The sequence below is a fragment of the Scardinius erythrophthalmus genome, assembly GCF_964197995.2.
Source record: "Scardinius erythrophthalmus genome assembly, chromosome: 3".
Taxonomy (NCBI): domain Eukaryota; kingdom Metazoa; phylum Chordata; class Actinopteri; order Cypriniformes; family Leuciscidae; genus Scardinius; species Scardinius erythrophthalmus.
This window is the reverse complement of record NC_138223.1, coordinates 34,281,683-34,304,443: the sequence shown is the minus strand read 5'-3', so window position 1 is coordinate 34,304,443 and position 22,761 is coordinate 34,281,683. Positions and strand designations below refer to the sequence as shown.

Here is a 22,761-nt window from a genome sequence, read left to right as displayed (position 1 = left end):
TTTTTAATTATTACTGTGTAGGTATAGGTGTATATAAATGTATGTATGAGTACATAGTTTTTTTTTTGTTTTTTTATGTTTAAGTGGATCATGGGTCTGGGGAGGGGGAGGGAGGCGGGCTGTTGTTCATTTAAGTTCATAAAAAAGAAAAGACATTGTATTCTTGGATGCACTTTATGTCTGTCTCTTGCACTTGATAAATAAAAGTTATATATATAAAAAAAATTGTAAAAGGTACTGGTAATTATCCATTACGGACATTTCTTTTAATCCTAAAACACAACACAGTGCGTAATTCAAAATACAGGTACAAAAAAACCCTGTGAAAATTATTATGGAAAATCCCCTCATTAACAAAGTATTGAGCTATTTTACAGACTTCTGTATCTCTTGATTGTGCTAGTTTTGAATTAATGATTATATTTTAGCCTACATACCATTATTGTTCAAGATTAACATTAAGATTAAGATTAAGTATTAATGTTACTTTAGTAGCAATGCAACTGTAAATTGATTAGTAATTCAGGCACTAGAGGTGTAAAAACACCTTCCTGTGTGATGAAGAATAAAAAAAAACTGAAGATGTTAAGATTGAGAGAAGGGGAGGAGTTGTGAAAATGAGTGGAATGGAATGGAATAAAATAAGGTGAAACAGTTACTGTGAGCACAGATAGAAGGCAAAAGTGCAAGAACTGCAATGGTAAGTCATTTTCTTGAATGAACACTCATTCTTGAATTCATTTTCTTGAATTTGTATACATTTTTATATATTATTTATACGGGCTTTTTTTCACAGGGGAAATCAGGATCTATAAGATTTGTTCTGTTGATGACTCTTCTCTTTGAGAGTGGCAGCTTCTTAACAGTGGAGAAAGGTAGTGTTTAATTCAACAATATATTTATGTTGAAATTTCCTAATTTTACACTTTAAGGGTTTATATAGAAATCAACCCCATTGAACCTTTTTTCTATAAGAGTGTAATTAGCCCCATGTACCCCAATAACAATAAACTATAAGGCAGATATTGTTAACACAAAACACGTGACCACAATATATATTGTGTATATTGTTTATATTACCTGTTTTGAGTAAACATTGACAGCATTAGTAGATTAACAGATATTAACAGACTTATATATTAAGTTACACTTCAAACAGACAAAGAAAATTATCCACCTATATTTTAAAAGTGCCATATAGCTTAAAATAGCCTTGTGTGTGACTCTTTCATTTAGGTTTTGATGTTGACCATACTAATGCCACTTCGTGGTGCAGTATGCCTGAAGCCTGTGATGTGCATGGCTTCACTGATTGGTTCAAAGTGGGCCGCCACTGTGTCAAATACTTCTACAGCCGTGCTAACTTCACTGAAGCCGAGGTAGGTTATAGCACTTTTTTAAAAAATAGATTGTTGCATTGTTACACTAAAGATATTTAGTTTCAATTATCCTTCACATTATTACCTCCACCATTAAAAAAAAAAAAAAAAAAAAAAAAAAACGTGTTGAAAAAATGTTGTGTATAGTCATTAAATGTTCTTGTTTCATACTCAGTTCAAGTGTAGGTCCAAAGCCCCTGGTGCACATCTGGTGTCAGTGCATAAAAGAAAGGATAATAATTACTTGCTCTGCCTTGTGAAAAAATTTAACCCAAAAAACCTGCGCATCTGGCTCGGAGGCTTTGAATTCTTCAAGGTAAAAAGACAGTCTGAAGAGGTTCACAAATGGGAAGAGCAAAGAGAAATTATTGAGTTGTTGTCATTTTCTGTTTTGCCTTGATGAATTAACATGCATCCACTAGTTTCTCACTACCCAAACAAACACCTTCTGACTTAATTTCTTTAGTTTTTTTTTTTTTTTTAAACTTCTTTCTCACTTTCTCAGTCTGGTAAATTTCTTTGGATTGATGGTTCCTACTGGAATTATCAAATTTGGACAAGTGGTGAACCCAACCACATGTACACCAGCACGGAGGAATGCGTGGAGATGAACTGGAAAGGTAAGGATGGAAAGAAAATAGTAAAAAAAAAACAACAACGAATGAGTTATAGGATAATCACATTAAATTTAAACTTGATGTTTGGCTAAATGATTTATTATAGTGATATTGATGAAGGTACATTTCACTTTCCCTCACATTTTCAGAGGTTGGCAAGTGGAACGACGACTCTTGTGGTGTCAAGAAAAACTACATCTGCGCTTTCAAATATAACATGCTGAAGGAAGACCAGGAGTAGATGGAGCAGTTTTATCTGAGTATCATCCCATAAAACTTTCTGAATTAAATGATTTTCTCTGCATCAACATAAAAACTTAAAAAAAAATAAAAATAAAAACAATTCTTCCTTAAAATGATAATAAAGAACTTTTGCAATCAAAATGGTCTGTTGATTTTTTTTTATTGTTTGTCTGATATATAATTTTGTAAATATACATTAAAGGAAAAGATTACTTTAAATTTACTAACCTTAATCTAACTATAGTTTATATGCTTGTGTTGGAAAATAAAAGTGGTTTATATCAAATGTATTATAAATAGATAACTCAAGGAAAACTTGAATACTTCAAAGTCATGCACCTTTAGTCAAGTTTTAAATAAGTTGAGGTTTCATTAGATAGAATTGTATGTGTGATATGAATTCACAATCCCCATGTGGTGAAAATCAACTTTTTAATGTTATTTATATGTCTATGTGGTGTTTTTAATATGCTTTAAGACAAACCATGTACAAATTCATAAGTCAACACCATTGTTGAGTATTTTCTCCTTAAAACTGCAGTGAACCAAAGACAGTCACAAAAACGCGGTTTGAAATCGCTGGTGCTTCTGACGTCAAATTGCCTTGTAACCAATCACGTCAATGTGTGATCATCAACGAGTGGATCTCTGAGCTGGAGTGAGTGAGTAGGGGCGGGGCTAATTTCCAAATTCATAAAAGCTAGAACGGCGTATACTAAATAAGGCAAGGGTGTAGAGTTACATTCAAGCTATTAAGGCATACAAAATTCAAGGAAAACACGTTTAATTATATCATTTTGGTGATCAAAGATGAGTTTAAAGGGATTCAATTATTGACAGGGGGGCTTTAAATAGCCTATATACAAAACTGTCAGATAGTTTAGTTTTCATTCACTCAAAATGGAGTTTTTATGGCAGACTCTGCCTACATGTGTTCTGTAAAAAAGAAACACATGAAGAGTTCAGATGCAAAAGCCTCTAAGTGCCATCTGAAATGTTCTTCTAGAATGATCATTTTTATGAAGCTCGTATATTTAAGTTCAGTAATTTCACTTAAAGGGCAATGAAAATTACCTATTAATTGCCATTTAAGTGAAATGACTAAACGAGCTTCATAAAAAGTATCATTCTAGAGGAAAATTTCAGATGGCACTTAGAGGCTTTTGCATCTGAACTCTTCATATATACATCCAAATAAATAAAAATAAAATAAAACATAATGATTAAACCCAGGAAAAACAGTGGCTAGTTGGACAGACCAAGGCAATCCTCCTGTAATCACAAGCATAAATGGTTTATGATACTATGTTTGATAGAGGTTATAGGTTTTTGCATCTGAACTCTTCACATATAAATGTGACCCTATAGGGGGGGCACTCTAAAGCGCACAGTTTGAAGACCTAAGCTAGAAAACCCAAACGGCGCTCCCCTTCAAACTATCTAGGCAGGTTATATCCAATGAAGGAACAGAAATGGGACTGATGTAATCAAACAAGTAACTTTATTAAACACTAGACACAATATATACAGCAAATATTCCCCGTAGGTAACAGTAAACAAAATCTACAATAAAAAATAGTCACAGTGAAAAAAAGTCTCATAATAAGAGTTACATACAGTCTGATAATACATAGGCTGCAGTGAATAAAGTCGAATAAATAAATACTGTTCACATACACACACTTCAACACTGCAAGAGACACTTCACTCACACCAAATAGGCGTTTCACACTTCACACTAGTGAACACTGCAAAATAAGCACTGTCCTCACAGGAGATATTGCACAGTGTCCATAGGCCGAATAAGGTGATATGACTATTGCCAAACAAACAAACAAAACATTTAAGTCAGCAGGCTATCACTGGCAGGCCTCCACCCTAGGCCAGTTCCAGGTCCGCACAGAACAGTGGTTGCAGATTTCCGAGGCACACACATATGAAGAGTTCAGATGCAAAAGCCTCTAAGTGCCATCTGAAATTTCCTCCTAGAATGATCATTTTTATGAAGCTCGTATATTTAAGTTTAGTAATTTCACTTAAATGGCAATGAAAATTACCTATTAATTGTCATTTAAGTGAAATTATTGAACTTAAATATACGAGCTTGATAAAAATGATCATTCTAGAAGAAAATTTCAGATGGCACTTAGAGGCTTTTGCATCTGAACTCTTCATATATACATCCAAATAAAAATAAATAAAATAAAACAGAATGATTAAACCCAGGAAAAACAGTGGCTAGTTGGACAGACCAAGGCAGTCCTCCTGTAATCACAAGCATAAATGGTTTATGATACTATGTTTCATAGCATCGTGGCAGTCAAATCAATATTAGATCTCTGATTGAAAGATAACAAAAAAAAAGGGTTAAATGAACTTAAGTTTTTGAAACCAGCCTGAATTAGAGCTATATGCACCGTACCAACAAAGTTTAACGGTGTGGATGACTAAAAGCTGTGCACACTCTCGCCAGCGTTGCTTCTATTCACAGGCAATATCAGACAGAAAACGATCAGCGCTATGTCAGTCGTTCTCATGTTGCAACTCATCTGCACCTACAGAGTGCGCGCTGTTGAAACGGGTCTCAGTTGCACAGAATTTAACGGATGTGTGATGTCAGAAACACAATTTAGCAACCCAGTTCCAGTCATTGGAGAAACACCTTTAACCTCAGGGCTGTTGGGGAATTGCAATGAAATTTTAGGATTCTTTCTAAACACAAGGATTATTAGGATGTTTCATTATGCTGTCAAGTTATGGGTTTACACATCTGTAACATTCATATTTAGTGTGCAGGTAGAGCAACAGTTGGATTTTTGTGTTTCCTTAAAGACTTGCCAGAATCTGCTCAAAAACAACATCATTCTTATCTGTACCTCCTTAGCTATACACATTAAAGTCATTAGCACTTATGTAGCCTAACATCAATTTTGACCTGCATGGAGGAGAATACCAGGGATACCGGCACTAAACGTGATAAACAATGTACAAATATTAATAAGAACAGCTGGTGTGTGGGATCAGTATACAGCAAGTCCACAAAAAAGCATTCTGGTAAGTTTTGAGATTCAACAAATTTATGTGAAATCACTTCTGTTTTATTTAGTTATTGTTTTGCTTTTATCTGTATAAAGTTATGTAAAATAAAAAGGGTTGTTGAGAAATCCACATAGACGAGACTTTATAATTCTGCAGTGATTTATATTATAATAATATAATAATCCTTTTCTTCAACAGAGTCCAAAATTCAAAGTTTCAAAATTCAGTGAAATCACAGAAGCAGTTTACATTTTTAAATGAAAACTGCTTTCTTGACCATCAAAATATAAAATATAATTTGTATTCCAACAAGGCCAGTGTGTAGGCTATAGGCTATCCCTTCTACAAAGCATTCATAAGCATGAGCATTGCACTGAGCTAAGACTGATGCATGCTGGGATGGGAGGGGTCCTCTAGCCTCTGACGTATATTCTGTTACGTTTGTTTATGCAGGCTTGCCAGCCTGAATTAGGTTTGTCGTCTGTTGACGAAAATATAGCTTGAGGAAAATATAGAAGGAACAGCTGAAGGCTGGAGCACAAATATAGATGGTCCGCATTTCCTCTCCATATTTAGTTGCATATATTTGGGTTGAAGAATAAAATTAATAAATTGGTACGTGCCCTTGCATTTCTTTAAAAATGACTAATCAAAATTGTGTTAAATCAATGTATTAGGGTACATTATTTAGGCCTATATGATAAAGTAAAAAATAAAAAAATAAAAAGCTCAGTTAGTTTCGATAAGAAAACGAATAGTTTAACCATCTAAACACAATAAAGGAAAGGGAAAGGTCAGTTATTAAAGATCACATTCCACACATTAGGGAAAGAAAAGGTTAGGTTCGGTACTCCTACGTTAAATCTAGGGATTATATTTCTCAAGGGCAGGCATGAGCATGCTACACTTGCCATAATATTCCTTTTTTTCCCAGATAGGCTACTTATTAGCCTACAAACTTGCACGCACACATCAATCCTCACAAAAGCATCACCCATTGCATCTTGACAAAAGAACAGGAATGTGCCCGGAGCGGTTTGTATGCACGACCACAGAGGGGCTGAGTTAAACTCCATTTCCACAGGACACACCTATTACCGACAAGATAATTTACAGTCCTGGCACACGGTTAAATCCTACATTTACAACGGAAACGTCCATCATTGATAACATTGTAAGTAGGCCTACACTTTGATCTTTCTCTATATCGCCTTATATCGTTGTTAAAATTCCGGAAATAATCTAACGCAGGAAACGCGAATGCTTGTACAAAGTCGTTATTGTTGATGTGTTTTTCATTTAATTTTTTTATTTAAACCAGGCGCCTAAAATGAGGACAGTTTGACAAACATTGTCTTGCAGATTTGCAGTTTATGCATTCCCCGCTGCTTTTGGTGGATGTTTGATTGGAAGCATGCATGGTTTCCGATTAAACCAAAATCGTACAATTACAGACAGACACATTTGCGTCTCTTAACGTTACTATGAAGTGACATAAGTCGTCACCTGAATGTTTAATTTATTTGATTAACGTTACTCGACATAACTAAATCTAATTAGTTTTAATTACGTGCATTCGCTAGTAGCGTAAATATGAAATTGAGGATCTGGCCCAATTAATCTACCGTGCTTCAGAGATGCAGATCATACATAGTTAGCTGCCATTTATAAGGGCGTGTCCCAATCGCTGAACAGTGCACTAAAACCTTTTGTACTCTGTCCAGGCTATTTAATTAATTAATATATACACCGTATTGTACCATACTTAAAGGGATAGTTCACCCAAAAATGAGAATTCTGTCATAATTGAATCACCCCCAAGTTGTTCCAAACCTGTATGAATTTCTTTCTTCTGCTAAACACAAAAGAAGATATTTTGAAGAATGTCGGTAACCAAACATTTGATGGGCCCCACTGACTTCCATAGTATTTTTTCCCTCATACTATGGAAGTCAGTGGGGTAATTTGATCAAATTTTTGGAATTTGTATCAAATTTTATACATCTTAACATGATTTTTCTAAAACTTATGTATGGATATAATCATAAACTTTCAGTCCAGTAAATGCTCATCTTGAAATATAAATAACAATTTAAATGTTATTCGTAGGTTTACTTTATAAAAAAATCATTAAAGATTTATACATGTTCCTTGACCTGAAGGTGGACATTTTTTGAAATACTACAAATCTTTTTACTTGCTAGAAATTATGAACCATCAATCAGAGGGCAGAAGGCATGCAGAAGATTGTGTACAACAGGTTTTTCAACAAATTTCGATGCTGATAATTTAGAGGCCTGCATCAAATATGATACCGTAGGCCCAAAAGCTGTTTTAACCAGTTTAAGACAATATGCTTGTTTCTAGAACTCTGGTTAAAACAATAAGGTTATTGTTTTAATGTAATATGTGTTCAGAATCTATCTGCTATATTAATAGATTATTTCTCAAACAGATGCTGAGTGTTTGGACCTTCCTAGCAGCTGCTATTTGTGCAGGTATGACAACATTTGCTTCTTACACACTAAAATAATCTTACTGAAGATGATTCTACAAGGACATGTAAATTTAGTTCTTTAGAATCACAGTTGAATCATGTCATGCGTTGACATACAGTAATAGACAAAAAAGCAGTATATACATGATTCTAATTGCCCAGCAGTTCTAAAGAACTCCTACTCATCTTGTAATTCTAAACAACATCTCTAGAATATGAAACAACAAAACAAAAATTGTCTCCCTCAGTGCCAGTCTCAGCAATATCTCGAAAGGATCTAATCCATGGCCGTCAGTTGTTTCTGGATCTTCCTGAAAGGACAGCGAAGTTGGATTTTACCTCTGCTGATGAGAGAGATCACTTTACTATCTGGGATAATAGAAGCCTCTGGCCCAATAAACCCAGTAAAGGCCAAGTGAACAGCGCTAGTCATGGCTGGTCTTTCATAATCAGACAAGTTACGTTTGACGACGAGGGAACCTACACCCTGCGCAATCACTTTGGTTCAACCATCTCCAGTTATACAGTGAAGGTCAACAGTGAGTAGTAATTTAAACCTCTATCTCAGAATAATATCTCTGTGACGGTCCACATATCCTCACTGGTTTTTTTTTTCAGCCAACAGGGAAATCATTGACCGTATAGCAGGTGAAAGACTGACTATACCACTGCTAGGACTCAAGCAGAGTGATGCCACGCTTTGGTTTTACAGCAATTATTCATCTGTCATCCTGGTGGAGAATGGAGTTCCAGTGGGCAAGAAATATCCAGACTATATCAACCGACTTAAAGTGACCAGCGAAATGATCCAGGTTCTCAATGTCAATGTGTCAGATTTGGGCAGATACGAGCTCACCGATTATAAAGGCAGACTTGTCTCAAACAACACAATGTTACTAGTGGGTAAGAAAAGACTTTCTTCAGTATATTTTAAATTTGTACACACACACACACACACACACACACACACACACACACACACACACACACATTGTTACAGCACCTCTCTCCCCAGTCTGGCCCGAATGTCTGATTTTTAGTTATGGTTTTGATGAAGCCCCTCCTTTCGAAATACGAAATGTGCTGTGATTGGTTTGCTCGCCCAGTGTGTTGTGATTGTGTCACGCACGGTTGTAGAACACACAATGATGAGGAATAGGTTCAGAAAGGTCTTTAATAATCCATACGAATAAATTCAGATACAGGCAGGCAAACAAACACAAAACTGGCAAAAACGAGACTGCACCAAAAACACTGAAGAGACAGGAACTTATATGATAAGGGAACACCTGAACAGAATGACAACTCGTATTAGTAACCAAGATGACAAACAAGTGGCGGGAAAAGGACCTTATGAATACTAACTAAAAGTCAGTGAAAGTGAAACTAAGACCAACTATAACCAAATATCCCTGAAAGATTGGCACCACTTAACGAGTGTACGTGAAATGTCACACAAGCTCTACTCAGATGTAAATATTAAGGATGGCATCAATATCAAACCAATCCAAGCCTGATTCAGACTTAAGAATGTTAACAAACAAGAGGATCATCCAGAATGGATTTCATGCATTATCTTTGCAAGCAGGGATTTCACAGGACATTTCAGAGTGGTATGTTTTATATATATATATATATATATATATATATATATATATATATATATATATATAATATATACATTTTAGATACGATGTTATACACCATTAATCATGATATTTGTCTGAAAACTATGGCAATACAAACAGTAATTGATCACAAAACGCTGGTTAATTTAAAAGCGAGAGCTTACAAAAGCTACAGTAAATACTATATCAACACTAATGTTGGCTAGCAGGCGAGCGTAGCAACAACATAAAATTTATCATTGGAATTGTTAATAGAAAACGTAACTACAAATAATAAGACATACTTACAAGTTGTGATCCATAAACAACATTTTTGTCCCCGACAAAGTGGGAACTGCTCCATTTCAGGAGAAGCTTTTGTGCATTGTCTGCATTGTGGTTCTGGAAGCTGTTATCCGTAAAATGTGCCACACACAGATAAACGTTGGGATTAAAATGTTTAGGAACAGTGATTAAAATAAATTTAAACCACCCTTAAGTTCCTCAGCTTTTGGAAGGTCAAACAAATGAGTTTTGGAAACAGGGTAGAAAAAGCAGTGTCTCTTTGACATAGCGATCACATAGTCTTCTCTAATGCAGCTCAACCAGGCCTCATCCCCTTTTTTTGCGTATTCCGTGGGCAGGGATTATTTAAATGAGTAACATTGTGACTTTACAAAGCCTTGAAAAAACGTGTTGTAGACCAAACAAGTCTTTCATTGTAGTTCAAGTGGATTCTGTTAAATAAAATATCTCTGGACTTTGAGCTTTGTAACCTTGAAAGACCAATTATTATGCACTTATGCATTAAAATGACAGTAAAGACATTTATAATGTTACAAAAGATTTCTAATTCAAATTGAATTCATTCAAATAGAATTAATTGGCTCATGACACAACACACACTCCTCCACAGGTCACCTTTCGACGTAATCTACGATGACTCTCACCCTCCCGCCTATCCTCTTTGGTCTCATCCACACTTCCTCCCCCTAATCAGCTCTTATCACTAGATACTGTACTAACAGTGCAACTGACTCTTTTTCTGCACTCTATCTTGAAGGGGGGTTTATCAAAACATCCCACTTACCGTGGTTTGTATCAGTCTCTCCTCTCTTCCTTATTTGCTAATGTCTGTACTGCTAAATTGACTTACTACCACAACAAAATTAACAATTCTTCTGACTCTCACACACTTTTCAAGCCTTCTCTTCATAATCCTCCTCTTCCCCCTCCTTCATCAGCCCTAACAGCTAATGACTTTGCCACATTCTTCATAAATAAAATAACAACCATCAGCGGACAATTTTCCACGCCACAAATAGGCACGCACATCTCACCAGCTAACACACACATTCTCCCCTCCTTCTCTCTGCTCTCGGAGGCAGAAGTCTCCAAACTCATCCATTTCAATCACCCTACTACCTGTCCGCTTAAACCTATACCCACTCGTCTCCTCCGAGCCATTTCTTCTTCAGTTGTGCTCACACTCACTCACATCATCAACACTTCTCTTCACACTGGTACCTTTCCCACAGCATTTAAGCAGATTCGGATAACCCATATGCTTAAGAAACCCACTCTAGATCTAGCACTTCTAGAAAACTACAGACCGCTATCCCTTCCCCCATTCGTTACTAAAACACTTGAAAAAGTCGTGTTCAACTAAGTATCAACCTTTCTTGCACAGAACAACCTCCTGGACAACTACTGTTGTGGTTTCTCTCTTTTGTGAAATCACTTCTCAGAGATCTTTGATGCCAGAACTATTAGACTTTATTTTACGACAAAGCCGAGCATCTTTTGCAGAAGATAGCTCCAGATTTTTGCTCAGCTCAGAGATATATACCATACATCCTCTTCCAAAGATGGTAACACACTCTATAGATATTTTTGGGTAAAGGTCTTGTACCATGTGACGTACTAGAATAGAATTCTCTGCTGCAACATTTTACGGGTTGTGTGAACACACTCTGATTCCGGAAAATCACTAGCAGTGTGAATGAACCAAAATCAAACGAACCCGGGTCAAATCCCGGGTCACTTTATCCATGTATTTTCCGGAATCTCTGTGTGAAAGAGGCTATGGAAGGGTGAGGTATCTACGTCGCAACATCTAGCTTGGATGCCTCAAGGCTCAGTGCTTGGACCTCTTCTCCATCTACATGTCATCACTATGGTCTGTCATTCAGAAACATGTTTTTTTTCCTATCATTGCTATAAGGACACACAACTCTACCTCTCATTCCAACCAGATGATCCGAAGGTAGATGCTCTTATCTTGGCTTGCCTAACAGACATTTCTTGCTGGATGAAGGACCACCACCTCCAACTCAACCTTACAAAGACAGAGCTTCTTGTGGTCTCGACCAACCCAGCACTTCATCACAACTTCTCCATTCGGCTGGGTTTGTCAACCATACCTCCATCCAGGACAGCCAGGAACCTTAGAGTTGTGATTGACGATCAGTTAAACTTCCCAGACCACATTGCTAGAACTGCCCAGTCCTGCAGATCTGACTTGTACAACATTAGAAGGATCAGGCCCTTCCTATCGGAACATACACAACTCCTTGTCCAAGCTCTTGTTCTATCCAGACTGGGCTATTGTAATGTTCTCTTGGCAGGCCTTCCAGCATCCACTGTCAAACCCCTGCAACTGAACCAGAATGCTGCAGCAAGAGAGGTCTTTAATGAGCCAAAAAGAGCGCACGTCACACCTCTTCTCATAAAATTGCACTGGTTGCCAATTGCCGCTCGCATCAAATTCAAGGCACTGATGTTTGCCTACTGAACAACTACTGGCTCTGCACCCCTATACCATAACTCATTACTTCAGACCTAAGTGCCATCCGAAACTTGCATTCTACAAGTGAATGGGGCCTCATGGTGCCATCTCAAAGAGGCACAAAAATATTTTCACAGACGTTTACCTTGACTGTGCCAAGCTCGGGTTCAGCCTGAGCTGCTGAGTCTTTAGCCATTTTCAAGAAACTGCGCTTTTTCTTTTTCGAAAAAAATCTTTTTCGCCAAAATTTCTACTGTTCTTTATCTAATATATAAAAAAAATGTGCTGCACTAGACTAGTTGGGTCACGGCATTTGCATTTTGTTGCCCTATGTTGTTGATTTGACTGGTTCTATTGCTCTCTTCATTTGTAAGTCACTTTGGATACAACTGTCTGCTAAATTATTCAATGTAAATGTAAATAAATACTGTTCTGTTGCACTTTCTATTTATCAAAGAATACTGAAATAAATCTTGGTTTCCACAAAAATATTGAGGACAACTGTTTTCAACATTTTAACATTAAAAAAAAGTTTCTTGATCACCAAATAGGCTTATTAGATGATTAAAAAGTTTGTCGAGACAAACTTTAAGTTGGCTTGAGAAAGCCGGACCAGAAAGTTTTGAAGAAGTTTAAAGTAGTTTGAAGGTTAAATTAGTTTAAAGTTATATTGTTATTATAAAATTATATTGATTATTCGATTGTTATTGATTAATCATATGATTATATGATTTCTGAAGGATCCTGTGGCACTGGAGACTGAAGTACTGATGCTGAAAGTTCAGTTTTGCCATCACAGGAACAGTACTATTAGTATAAAAAATGTATTCCTGTGTCTGTGTTTTGCAGGATTATTCTAGAGATTTATGATGCATGCATTAGTAACCACTATTATGTTTTTTCTTGTCTCATCTCTTCAAATGTTTCATGTAGATCATCATGAACGTAACGCTGGTGAGGGTTTTTTAGCTCTACTGCTGCTTGGCATTCCTACTGGAATCTGCTGCTTCTGCTGCCGAAAAAGAATCTGCAATTGTTGCCGGACCACCAAATCACAAACAGTGGAGTCCAACAATACTGTACCAGTGTCCATACCTTGCAGCAACACAGTGATCAATCCTGTGGGTCCTATAGGTCCTGGAGGCCCTGGCCAGGTAACATAAATGTGAAGATTCTGTCTCTCTCCCTGTACTTTCCTGTATATATAAATAAGCACGTCCCAGCCGGGTTCGTCACTTATTTAGTTCCCCTGGAAACATTTCCGTTGTGGTCTGTGTAATTTGCAGCACGTTTCTGTACTTGGTTGTGTTGTGAACTTTTGCAGCGCGTTTCTGTATTTGGTTGTGCTGTGAGTTTTTGGAGCACACGTGTGTTGTGAAACTGAAGATGTTTTCTTAATTTGTGGGTGTTTTTTTCTATTTGCATGTTTTGTTTTTCTATTTGCATGTGCTTTCTTCAGTTGCAGTGCGTTGAGCTGTCTCGGCCACCGTACAAAAATGTATAAAAATAATAATAAATAACAACAAATTATTTTTTAACAGGATCATGCCAAGCAACATTTATAGATTTTAGTCCCTGTAGCTGCTGTACATTGTAATGAATATGATTGGTTTGTGATTTCTGACCAAAGGGCAACATCGCTGGTTATCCGCCTCATCCAGATCAAGGACAGATTCATTATCCTCCACCAACAGAGTGGAACGGACAACCTGCTATTTCTCCAAACCCTGTGAGTTCACATAGACAGAGATTTACATTTACTTTTATTCATTTAACAGATCATTTTATCCAAAGGGACAAATAAAGAATGTTACAACACAAGCAGATCATCCTAAGGAAGCAGTAACTTAATTTTTTTTATAGCAAAACTTTATTTTACTCAAAGTGCTTGATTACCTAGAAAAATAATGGAAAAGCAGTTCAGTGGAATGCAAACATGTGTTCTGTGTGAACAGACCTTTATAAGCTGGTTTAGCTGGTGGACCAGAATAGGCATGCAAACTTAAAGGGTTAGTTCACCCAAAAAATAAAATTAGCCCATGATTTACTCACCCTGAAGCCATCCTAGGTGTATATGACATCCTACTTTCAGTGTAAGAAAAATATCCATTTTTAAAACTTCATCGACTAAAATAACTAGCTTTCAAGTTCAATGGTTTCTCTTTTGGCGTAAGTCGACTTGTGTACGGCCATCTGCCATCTTCCGGCAGATGGCCGTACGCAAGTCGACTTACGCCAAAAGAGAAACCCTTGAATTTGAAAGCTTGGAAGCTAGTTATTTTAGTTGATAAAGTTTTAAATATGGATATTTTTCTTACACGAACGCATCGCTTCACTTCAGAAGACCTTTATTAACCCCCTCAGAGCCGTTTCGAGCACTTTTATCATGGATGGATACGCTCTGATGGACTTCCAAGAAAATATACCCATTGACTCCCCTTATAAAGCTTGGAAGAGACAGGACATTTTTTAATATAACTCCGATTGTATTCGTCTGAAAGAAGGATGTCATAAACACCTAGGATGGCTTGAAGGTGAGTATATCATGGGCTAATTTTCATTTTTGGGTGAACTATCCCTTTAATGCCAAAATTCAAGATATGCTGGTACACATATCTTACACATATGGGGGGTGAAATGCTCATTTTCACTCAATCTCCTGTTAATCTTGAGTACCTATAGAGTAATATTGCATCCTTCATATCTCCAAAAAGTCTTTTGTTTTATTATATTTTTGAAAGAAAGATAGACTGTACCGAGTCTTTCCGGAAAAAAACGAGCGGCTGGGGGCGGGCCGTGTGGGCGAAGCTTAGCTGTGCTAACGCGCCGAGCTAGTGACAACACACAGAGACATTTGTTCAACAGTTTTACTCACCGTCCGGTTCCAATGCACGACCGCGAACCTTTATCATTGTGACTGCTCGATCCTTAAGCATTAGACGATCTGCAAATCCGTCGATCTGGGCTTTGTTTATAAAACAATCATCGTCGAAATGCAGGCAACAACAGTCTTACACAACTCCGTTTATGCTCAGGAAAACAAACTCCATCCACGGGTTCCTTAACGCTGGGTTCTTTGGGAATCTGTGCAGGGTTGTCTTGCCCTGGCAACCAAAAACACACTTCTTTGGTGACATTGACTTCCCAAAAGCCGGGCAGGGCGCTTTGATGGCGAACTGCTTTCACTCTCTTGCTCTGGTCTACGAGTGCGCACGCGCCCGCGATCTTACCGGAGAAGTGCCCTTAGGACCCATATAAGGAAATTCCGCTCTATCTTACGTAAGACAGAGCCATACTCGAAAAAAACTTTCCGAAACTTGTGACAAACCGGAAGGAGTATTTTTGAAACAAAAATACTCCTTCAAACGTACAACTTAGTTTTTGAAACTTTGTCCATGTTTAGCATGGGAATCCAACTCTTTACCAGTGTAAAAAACTCAGTATGCATGAAATAGCATTTCACCCCCCCTTTAAACCAACATGAATTCCATGCTTATTATGCTAGTTTGCATGAGGAACCAGTATACCACACAAAACTTAATGCCAAAATTGATGTACTTCTTTTCCTTGCTGAAAAGAATATATATATATTTACAGGTGCTGGTCAGTGGTCATATAATTAGAATATCATCAAAAAGTTGATTTATTTCAGTAATTCCGTTAAAAAAGTGAAACTTGTATATTATATAGACTCATTACATGCAAAGTGAGATATCTCAAGCCTTTATTTGTTATAATTTTGATGATTATGCACCTGCCCACACTGCCAAAATAACCAAAACCTGGTTCAATGACCATGGGATTACTGTGTAATTACTGTGTGATTTCATGTAATATTCTAATTTTTTGAGATTTTGATTTTGTGGTTTTCACAAGCTGTAAGCTATAACCATCAAAATTATAACAAATAAAGGCTTGAGATATCTCACTTTGCATGTAATGAGTCTATATAATATACAAGTTTCACTTTTTTTAACGGAATTACTGAAATAAATAAACTTTTTGACGATATTCTAATTATATGACCAGCACCTGTATATATATATATATATATATATATATATATATATATATATATATATATATATATATATATATATATATATATAATATATATATATTTTTTTTAAGTGAGGGTTATATGTGCACTCTAAACTGAAAAACAAAAACAAAAAAACGTTTTGTGCATGTTCTCTTTTTAAGGGCTTTCCTCCAGCGTATGTGCCTCAAAACCCTGTCTATCCTCCTGACTTTGGACCTGGAGTTCCCCCCGCTCAGCCTCCACAGTGGAATGCCCCTCCAACCCAGTACAACCCATCTGCACCTGTGGTACATCCAACATATGTTGCAGTTTTATTTTATTTTTTTCATCCTGCATGTTAACATTTCTGTTTGCTTATTTTTACTAAAAAGTTTGCAAGTGAATATGTAAAAGACAAAAAGCAACACTAATTAGTTAAGCCAGGATTAGGCCATAGTTTAATAAGGCCATATAAGTAGCTTTTATAAACGTCCCTTTGAAAAAAAAAGTATGCACATTAAGTCACTCTTAGTGTGCATGTGCTTGTTTGTGTATATTTTTGAACATGTTTACACTCTGTGTCCTCAGAACTATACGCCAGTGATGTACAGCGCTCCTCCTGGGCCTGAAGCCGCAGGGTTTAAGATGAATGAACCGCCTCCCACCGCACCACTGCTCACACCTCAACCTGAGGTAAAGCTTACACTTTTTGTCACAGTCTGCGAAATCATTAAACGAGTAATGATAATTTTATTGTTTTTCCCCCCTACTTGTGAGTAAACGTTTTGGTGCAATCTTGCAGACAGTGTTGTTTCTAAGTGTACAATACTCAAATGTTCCCGAAACTGTCCATTCCTTCAGTGACAGCCTTTTTGTAATGTCTGCATTCATTGTGAGAAATTTTTAAACATAATGCAGAAAATGTGCCCAAAATTGCTTAAAATGCTCACTGACTCTCTGTGTCTCACTCTCTTACCACTCTTTTTCTAGTCTCACCAGTCTGCTATGACCAACGTTTCCATGGATATCCTTAACTCCGGTGAATCTAGTGTCCAGTTTGACATAAACAAAGGAAAGTCTTCTGGCAGCAACTTCCTTTAGATACTCCAACATCCTGAATTATCACTGTAAGAGAAACAAACACTTAGCTGTTGATTAGATTCCTACAAAACCTCAAGCCTTTAAAAATAACTTTTTTTTAAAAATAACCTTTGATATTTTGAAAGGACAGGACATTGTTCTCACTGTGGTTAAATTTCAACTTTTAACTCTTATATTGATGAATACCTCAAACAGATCAGTCAGTGATGGTCATTCTCACTGTAAACAATAATAATAATTTCTGCCTGGAGAATTAATAGGACTTAAAAACTGCCACTGCTATTTTTTCCTACCTCTTAATGTCACTGTCTTGGTGTTTAGTAGTAGGAAAGAAGCTGTTGAATGATACCAATGATATATATTTTACAGTTAGAAAGCTACCACCAGATTGTCAGCCAAATGTTTACATATTATACTCATGCTACAGGGACAAAAATATGAGGATTTGCCTTCTAAATGAGCTTCCAACGACACCCATTGCTGAAAGGTGTGCATATTGAAGCAGCAATGCAATATCCAGACAAACTGGCAGGCATGTAATGGCCTTTTCTGAAGCTCACTTTCAACGGGACAGTTTACCCAAAAAATTTAAATATTGTTATCATCTACTCACCCCTCATGTCATTCCAAATCTGCATGACTAGAAAATAAAATATATTTTGAACATTTTTTTTGTCTATACAGTGAAAGACAATGGGCATCAATACTGTTTGGTTTCCATCATTCTTCAAAATATCTTGGGGTTCCACAGAAGAAAGAACTGCATACAGGTTTGAAATGACATGAGGGAGAGTAAATGATGACAGAATTTTCATGTTTTGGGTAAACTATCCCTTGAACACTAAGCTACCATTTTCACTTTATCCATCCAACAGTCAGCCTTAAAAAAGCCATGGTCTACACTTTTGTGTAGAACTATATTGAATAAGCCATTAATTTAGTATGTTTTTGTACAGGTGTCCCTCTACTCTACAACATATATATACATTCTTATTATTTTTTCCAACTTTTGCTTTGTACATGCTTACCCCCGTCTCTTGAGAGGCATCTAGTTTTACAACTAAAAAACGGTCTTATGTAACTAAGATATACAATGTTATTTTTACCTGCTTAAAGAGCACTTAGACACCAGGAATTAGCTTCATATGCAACATCTTTACAGGAGGTGTATGTATATATATATATATATATATATATATATATATATATATATATATATATATGTGTGTGTGTGTGTGTGTTTGTGTGTGTGTATATTTATATATATATATATATATATATATACATATATATATACATATACATATATATATATATATATATATATATATATATATATATACACACATATATATATATATATATACATATATATACACATATATACACACACACATATATATATATATATATATACGCACACACACATAATTAATTTAACACATGTACACATTACTATTTAATATGCATGTTAGTGAATTCAAATGTATTAATGTACTGTTTTAGTGATTTTTCTAAACTAACACGAATAGCCTCTTTTCTGCATTTGCTTAGGATATTTTCAAAGTACTGTTAGCTGGAATTAAACAACAACTGCCTCAAACCAAAAAACATTTATACTTGAGTCTTGAATATATGCATAAAATGTTATAGTGATGTAGTTTTATATTATAGGGCAAACATTGTACTTGCTCAATTTAAATGGCCTTCATATCACAATGGATATAGAAATATAAAAAGGCCTACCATCGTTCTGAAGTAAAATACTGTTATCAATTTCTGCCAACATGACCGTTTTTCTTACTGTTTATTATTCATATTACATGTTCTCTGTATGTTTTATTTTCTCAGACATCTAGAGCCAACTGGCAATGCCTTATCCCTTATTATATGTTGCATTATCGGTAAAGTAATTTTATTTTATTGTTACGCTTTAAACTATAATAAGAAGAATGACAATAAACATGACTATCGTAATAAATATTCATGCGCAGCAAAATTTCTAGCACATAGCTAGAATCGAGCATGTCCAGGATTGTATCAAAATAGACATTGTAGCTGCGATTCTTTTTTTATTCCTGAGGTTTCAGTAAAATCAGCATAACAAGAAAGATTCCTCTGGATTCAGCAGTTGAAGGGGGTATGTAGAATAGGGAACAAAAAAGAAATATTTTTTTTATAAAATGGAGATTCTGGAATTTGAGCAGAAGATTTGCATCTGGTTTAGATTAAATGCAGAGACCAATTTTTCAGTTCGTGATTTCTGACTTTAGGGATTAATTTCAGGCCTTTTCTTCTCCTAATGAGCCATAGAAAAATGTAGTGGATTGTTCTCATGAAGAATTAATTTATTGGACAGGTTTTGTTAACAAATGTATTATAATGAACTGATTAAATACATTTTGTAATGTTGCCCTGTCCATCATATCCATGAATAAATTACAAAGCAACAAAAACAAGATTATTTAAATGCAGCGTGAAGACATTTTGCAGTTCTCTGAATCTTAAAAGCCCCAGACACTGTAAAATGAACTTTTCTCTGTGTTTGAACATTCAGTATTTGTGAACAATTAGACCCCTAAAGGCCAATTCACGCCACACAGATAAACACCATCAGGTCAGGGTTTGTTTTCACCCGACCGCACGTTCAATCAGTGTTTTGACGTGTCGAAACTCAATGGCCAACGTTTGTGGGATGTTAATTGGCCTTTAAATGCCAGATCCAGTTGTGCTATGGGACCAGTTTACTTGATAATCAATAATCTTTTAACTAACTCTTGAAATATTAATGCACCCTCCAATTTTAGACAAACAAAATGCACTTGTGGTTGTATTGCAGGGGGTATCAAGTCACAATAACATGCTGAATTCTATCCTTGGATTTACAAGAGAAATGGAAATTAAAGTTACATCTGGTCTGGTGAGGGTTTCCATATCACTCCATTTTGCTTTTCTCCATCTCTCTTAGTCGTCTCTCCAGCATCTTGATTTTGTTTTCGAGGTGCGTATCTGGCTTTGCAGATGTTGCACCTATTCCTAACAGGACACAAACACACGCCAGGCCTGCTAATCTCATCGCTGTGGTTTCTGCAGAGGCTCCAGTATCACTGAGAATCAATCCAAACATGCCAATGGCAAAGGTGACCTTCAGCAGCCACAGAGCCTGCCTCACAGCACCCACAACCAAGCGCAGGATGAAGGATATTATCATGTAGGCCACAACAGCCAGAAGAGCCCACTGAGTGACAAAAATCACTCCCTCCGGAGTAACTTTTTGGAAAGGTAGCTTGGCTAGATAGACACATGGAAAAATGTACATGTTAGTATGTGCTTTGATTTAAATACATTTTAAGTAAAGATTTTTTTTTGTAAAATGACCGTCAATTCCTGATGATTCCAAGATTTCCGTAACATACTGGATGAACGTGTTAAGAGCTGATGCCACTGCATCTGATAGCCACTTCACACCGCTTTGTAGAAACTGGTACCCATATATAAAATACAATAGTGTAAATGTTTTTCCAAAAAAGAACAACTCCACAGAACAGCACAAAGTCATCCAAAAAGCATCATTATGTAGTAATATCATATACAGGTAGCCCTGGAAAAGTATTTAGAACTCTATGAATTTCACTGCATTAGCAAATTATCAAACCATATCTGCAAAGCAAATGACACAAGTTCTGCTTTTCTCAGAACTAACCTCACTTTTCTTAACCACTTTGAACTGGTGTCAGTCATTTCACTGATATTTCAGATCACTTCAAGTTCATACAGCTGGTTTATCAAAGTAACCCCATGTTTTCACATTACCTAACATATGAAACATCAGGTCTGGTTTGACCACCAGAAGGTTTCCAAATATTACATTGATTTATTTGCTTTTAAAAACTAATACACCTATTTTCCTTCGCTTTCCCCCCAAAATAAAATAAGAATGAATAAATAAATAAATGCTGTTTATGAACTAGATAGATATAGATACCAAAAAGCATTTACAAAATGGAAAATTCTGTTACAAAAGACAGATTTTCCACAGTATCAGCTCACCTTGAGACACAGATTGACTCTGTTTTCGCCGACTGTAGAGACTAGGCAACTGTGTGCTTCCTCCGACAAACTTGTGAGGATGGACCGCACATTTTGCAGGGGACCAGATTGCTTGTCCCATTCGAAAGAATCACACAATCAGGCCCGTCGCGACAAGGCAGGCAAACCAAGCAATTGCTTGGGGCCCCGAGCTGGCCTGGGGCCCCAAGACAACGACTGGTTAAGAATAAAATGCAACGACAAACTGTGTGAGCACCCCTTTGATGATCAATGCAGTAAAGTGCAATGACACTGTTATCGGGATCAGTAGTCGCCCCCCTCAGTAGTCGCTGACAGCAGCCAGCCAACCATGCGATCTCTGCCGCCGCAAAATACAAAACCTCCTCGGCAGTCATCATTAAGCGGAATTATGCTTCAGGAAGCCAGAAAAGAATGAAGAGAAAGGAAGAGGAGGATAAGAAAAAACAAGATAGTGGTAAGTAGGGGTGTAACGATACACGTATTCGTATTGAACCGTTCGGTACGAGCAATGGCGCCACCAGGGGGTGGCCAGGGGTGGCCGTGGCCACCCTTGGCCGACTCCTGGCCACCCCACTGGCCACCCCGCTGGCCAGTATAAATTTTAGTAGCATCAGTTATGCATTTCATCCCTAATGCACAGCCAGGCAGGCCGCTCTAGACCTTCGATCACACACAGTAGCCAGTACTCCCCCGGGACCCCCGCCCATAGACTGTATAAAAATAGCCCCCGCCCCTCCGTCAATGCCGCTGTTGCGCGCTCAGACAGCAACAGCTCAGCGCGTGCCCGTCAGTCAACAATTTCAAAAGAAGTTAAGAAGACGAAGAAGACTACCGCGTCAGTTTGGGTGACAAAGTCATCTGAAGTCATTCCATAGCTTAATGTGAGGGACTGAAGTCTATTTACATCATTTAAGTTTATGGAAACTCGTTTTCCCTCCTCTGTGGCGGTCAATCATTCTCCATTCAGTATTCAAACAGCGCGCGCGCCTCTGCCGGTTGGATGCACGGTAAAACTCTCTCCATTATGATATATTCACATTATAATGCATTATCTGTAGATAAAAGGTTGTGGATTTGCATAAAATGACTTTATTTTGTTGGGGTTTGTTGCTGTTTTTAAACGACTTACTACCGTGTGCTTGTTAGATCACACACATCACAAGGACTATGAATCGGCATCAAACGCACAATAACTGGAATTTAAAACTGTGAAACAAATGATCAATAAACTGTTGGATAGATAGACACTAGGATTTGTGTGCTCGACATTTCTTTGCTTTGTGCCGTGAACTTTTAAATGCTCACTTGTTCAGCGCAGCGCTGCACACTGTGACTCCATGTTGCTTTGAGCACATCATTCTGCACCCGCGATGCGCATACACGCTTTGTGCGCTCTGT

The 22,761-nt window shown here is 36.9% G+C and overlaps 4 protein-coding genes across 6 annotated transcripts in view; 2 read left to right on the top strand and 2 right to left on the bottom strand.

Annotated features, from left to right (window-relative positions):
• tcirg1a (T cell immune regulator 1, ATPase H+ transporting V0 subunit a3a) overlaps positions 1 to 22,761 on the bottom strand; it is a 93,819-nt gene that overhangs the window by 19,362 nt on the left and 51,696 nt on the right. The window lies entirely within an intron of this gene.
• Positions 614 to 2,374, top strand: LOC308687437 (lectin-like). The gene is made up of 6 exons (XM_081359990.1): positions 614 to 700; positions 797 to 875; positions 1,237 to 1,379; positions 1,555 to 1,695; positions 1,885 to 1,999; positions 2,146 to 2,374. The coding sequence occupies exons 1-6, from the start codon at positions 698 to 700 to the stop codon at positions 2,235 to 2,237; spliced, it is 573 nt and encodes a 190-aa protein (XP_081216116.1). The 5' UTR covers positions 614 to 697; the 3' UTR covers positions 2,238 to 2,374.
• LOC308688515 (uncharacterized protein) lies at positions 6,220 to 20,662 on the top strand. Of its 2 annotated transcripts, XR_014029908.1 has the most exons (11): positions 6,220 to 6,452; positions 7,734 to 7,776; positions 8,024 to 8,314; positions 8,394 to 8,678; positions 13,104 to 13,324; positions 13,801 to 13,899; positions 16,374 to 16,499; positions 16,780 to 16,884; positions 17,182 to 17,318; positions 20,261 to 20,293; positions 20,386 to 20,662. XR_014029908.1 is itself a non-coding variant. In XM_081361629.1 (10 exons), exons 2-9 carry the CDS (start codon positions 7,734 to 7,736, stop codon positions 17,290 to 17,292), a joined length of 1,281 nt encoding a protein of 426 aa, XP_081217755.1. In that variant the 5' UTR covers positions 6,330 to 6,452; the 3' UTR covers positions 17,293 to 17,318; positions 20,261 to 20,662. The 2 variants fall into 2 exon arrangements, 1 of the variants encoding a protein (XP_081217755.1); XM_081361629.1 differs by having other exon boundaries at positions 6,330 to 6,452; positions 20,261 to 20,662.
• Positions 19,631 to 21,737, bottom strand: LOC308687869 (voltage-gated monoatomic cation channel TMEM109-like; the record flags this gene model as incomplete). Its single annotated transcript, XM_081360696.1, has 4 exons — positions 19,631 to 20,583; positions 20,671 to 20,773; positions 21,343 to 21,477; positions 21,588 to 21,737. The coding sequence occupies 4 exons, from the start codon at positions 21,735 to 21,737 to the stop codon at positions 20,228 to 20,230; spliced, it is 744 nt and encodes a 247-aa protein (XP_081216822.1). The 3' UTR covers positions 19,631 to 20,227.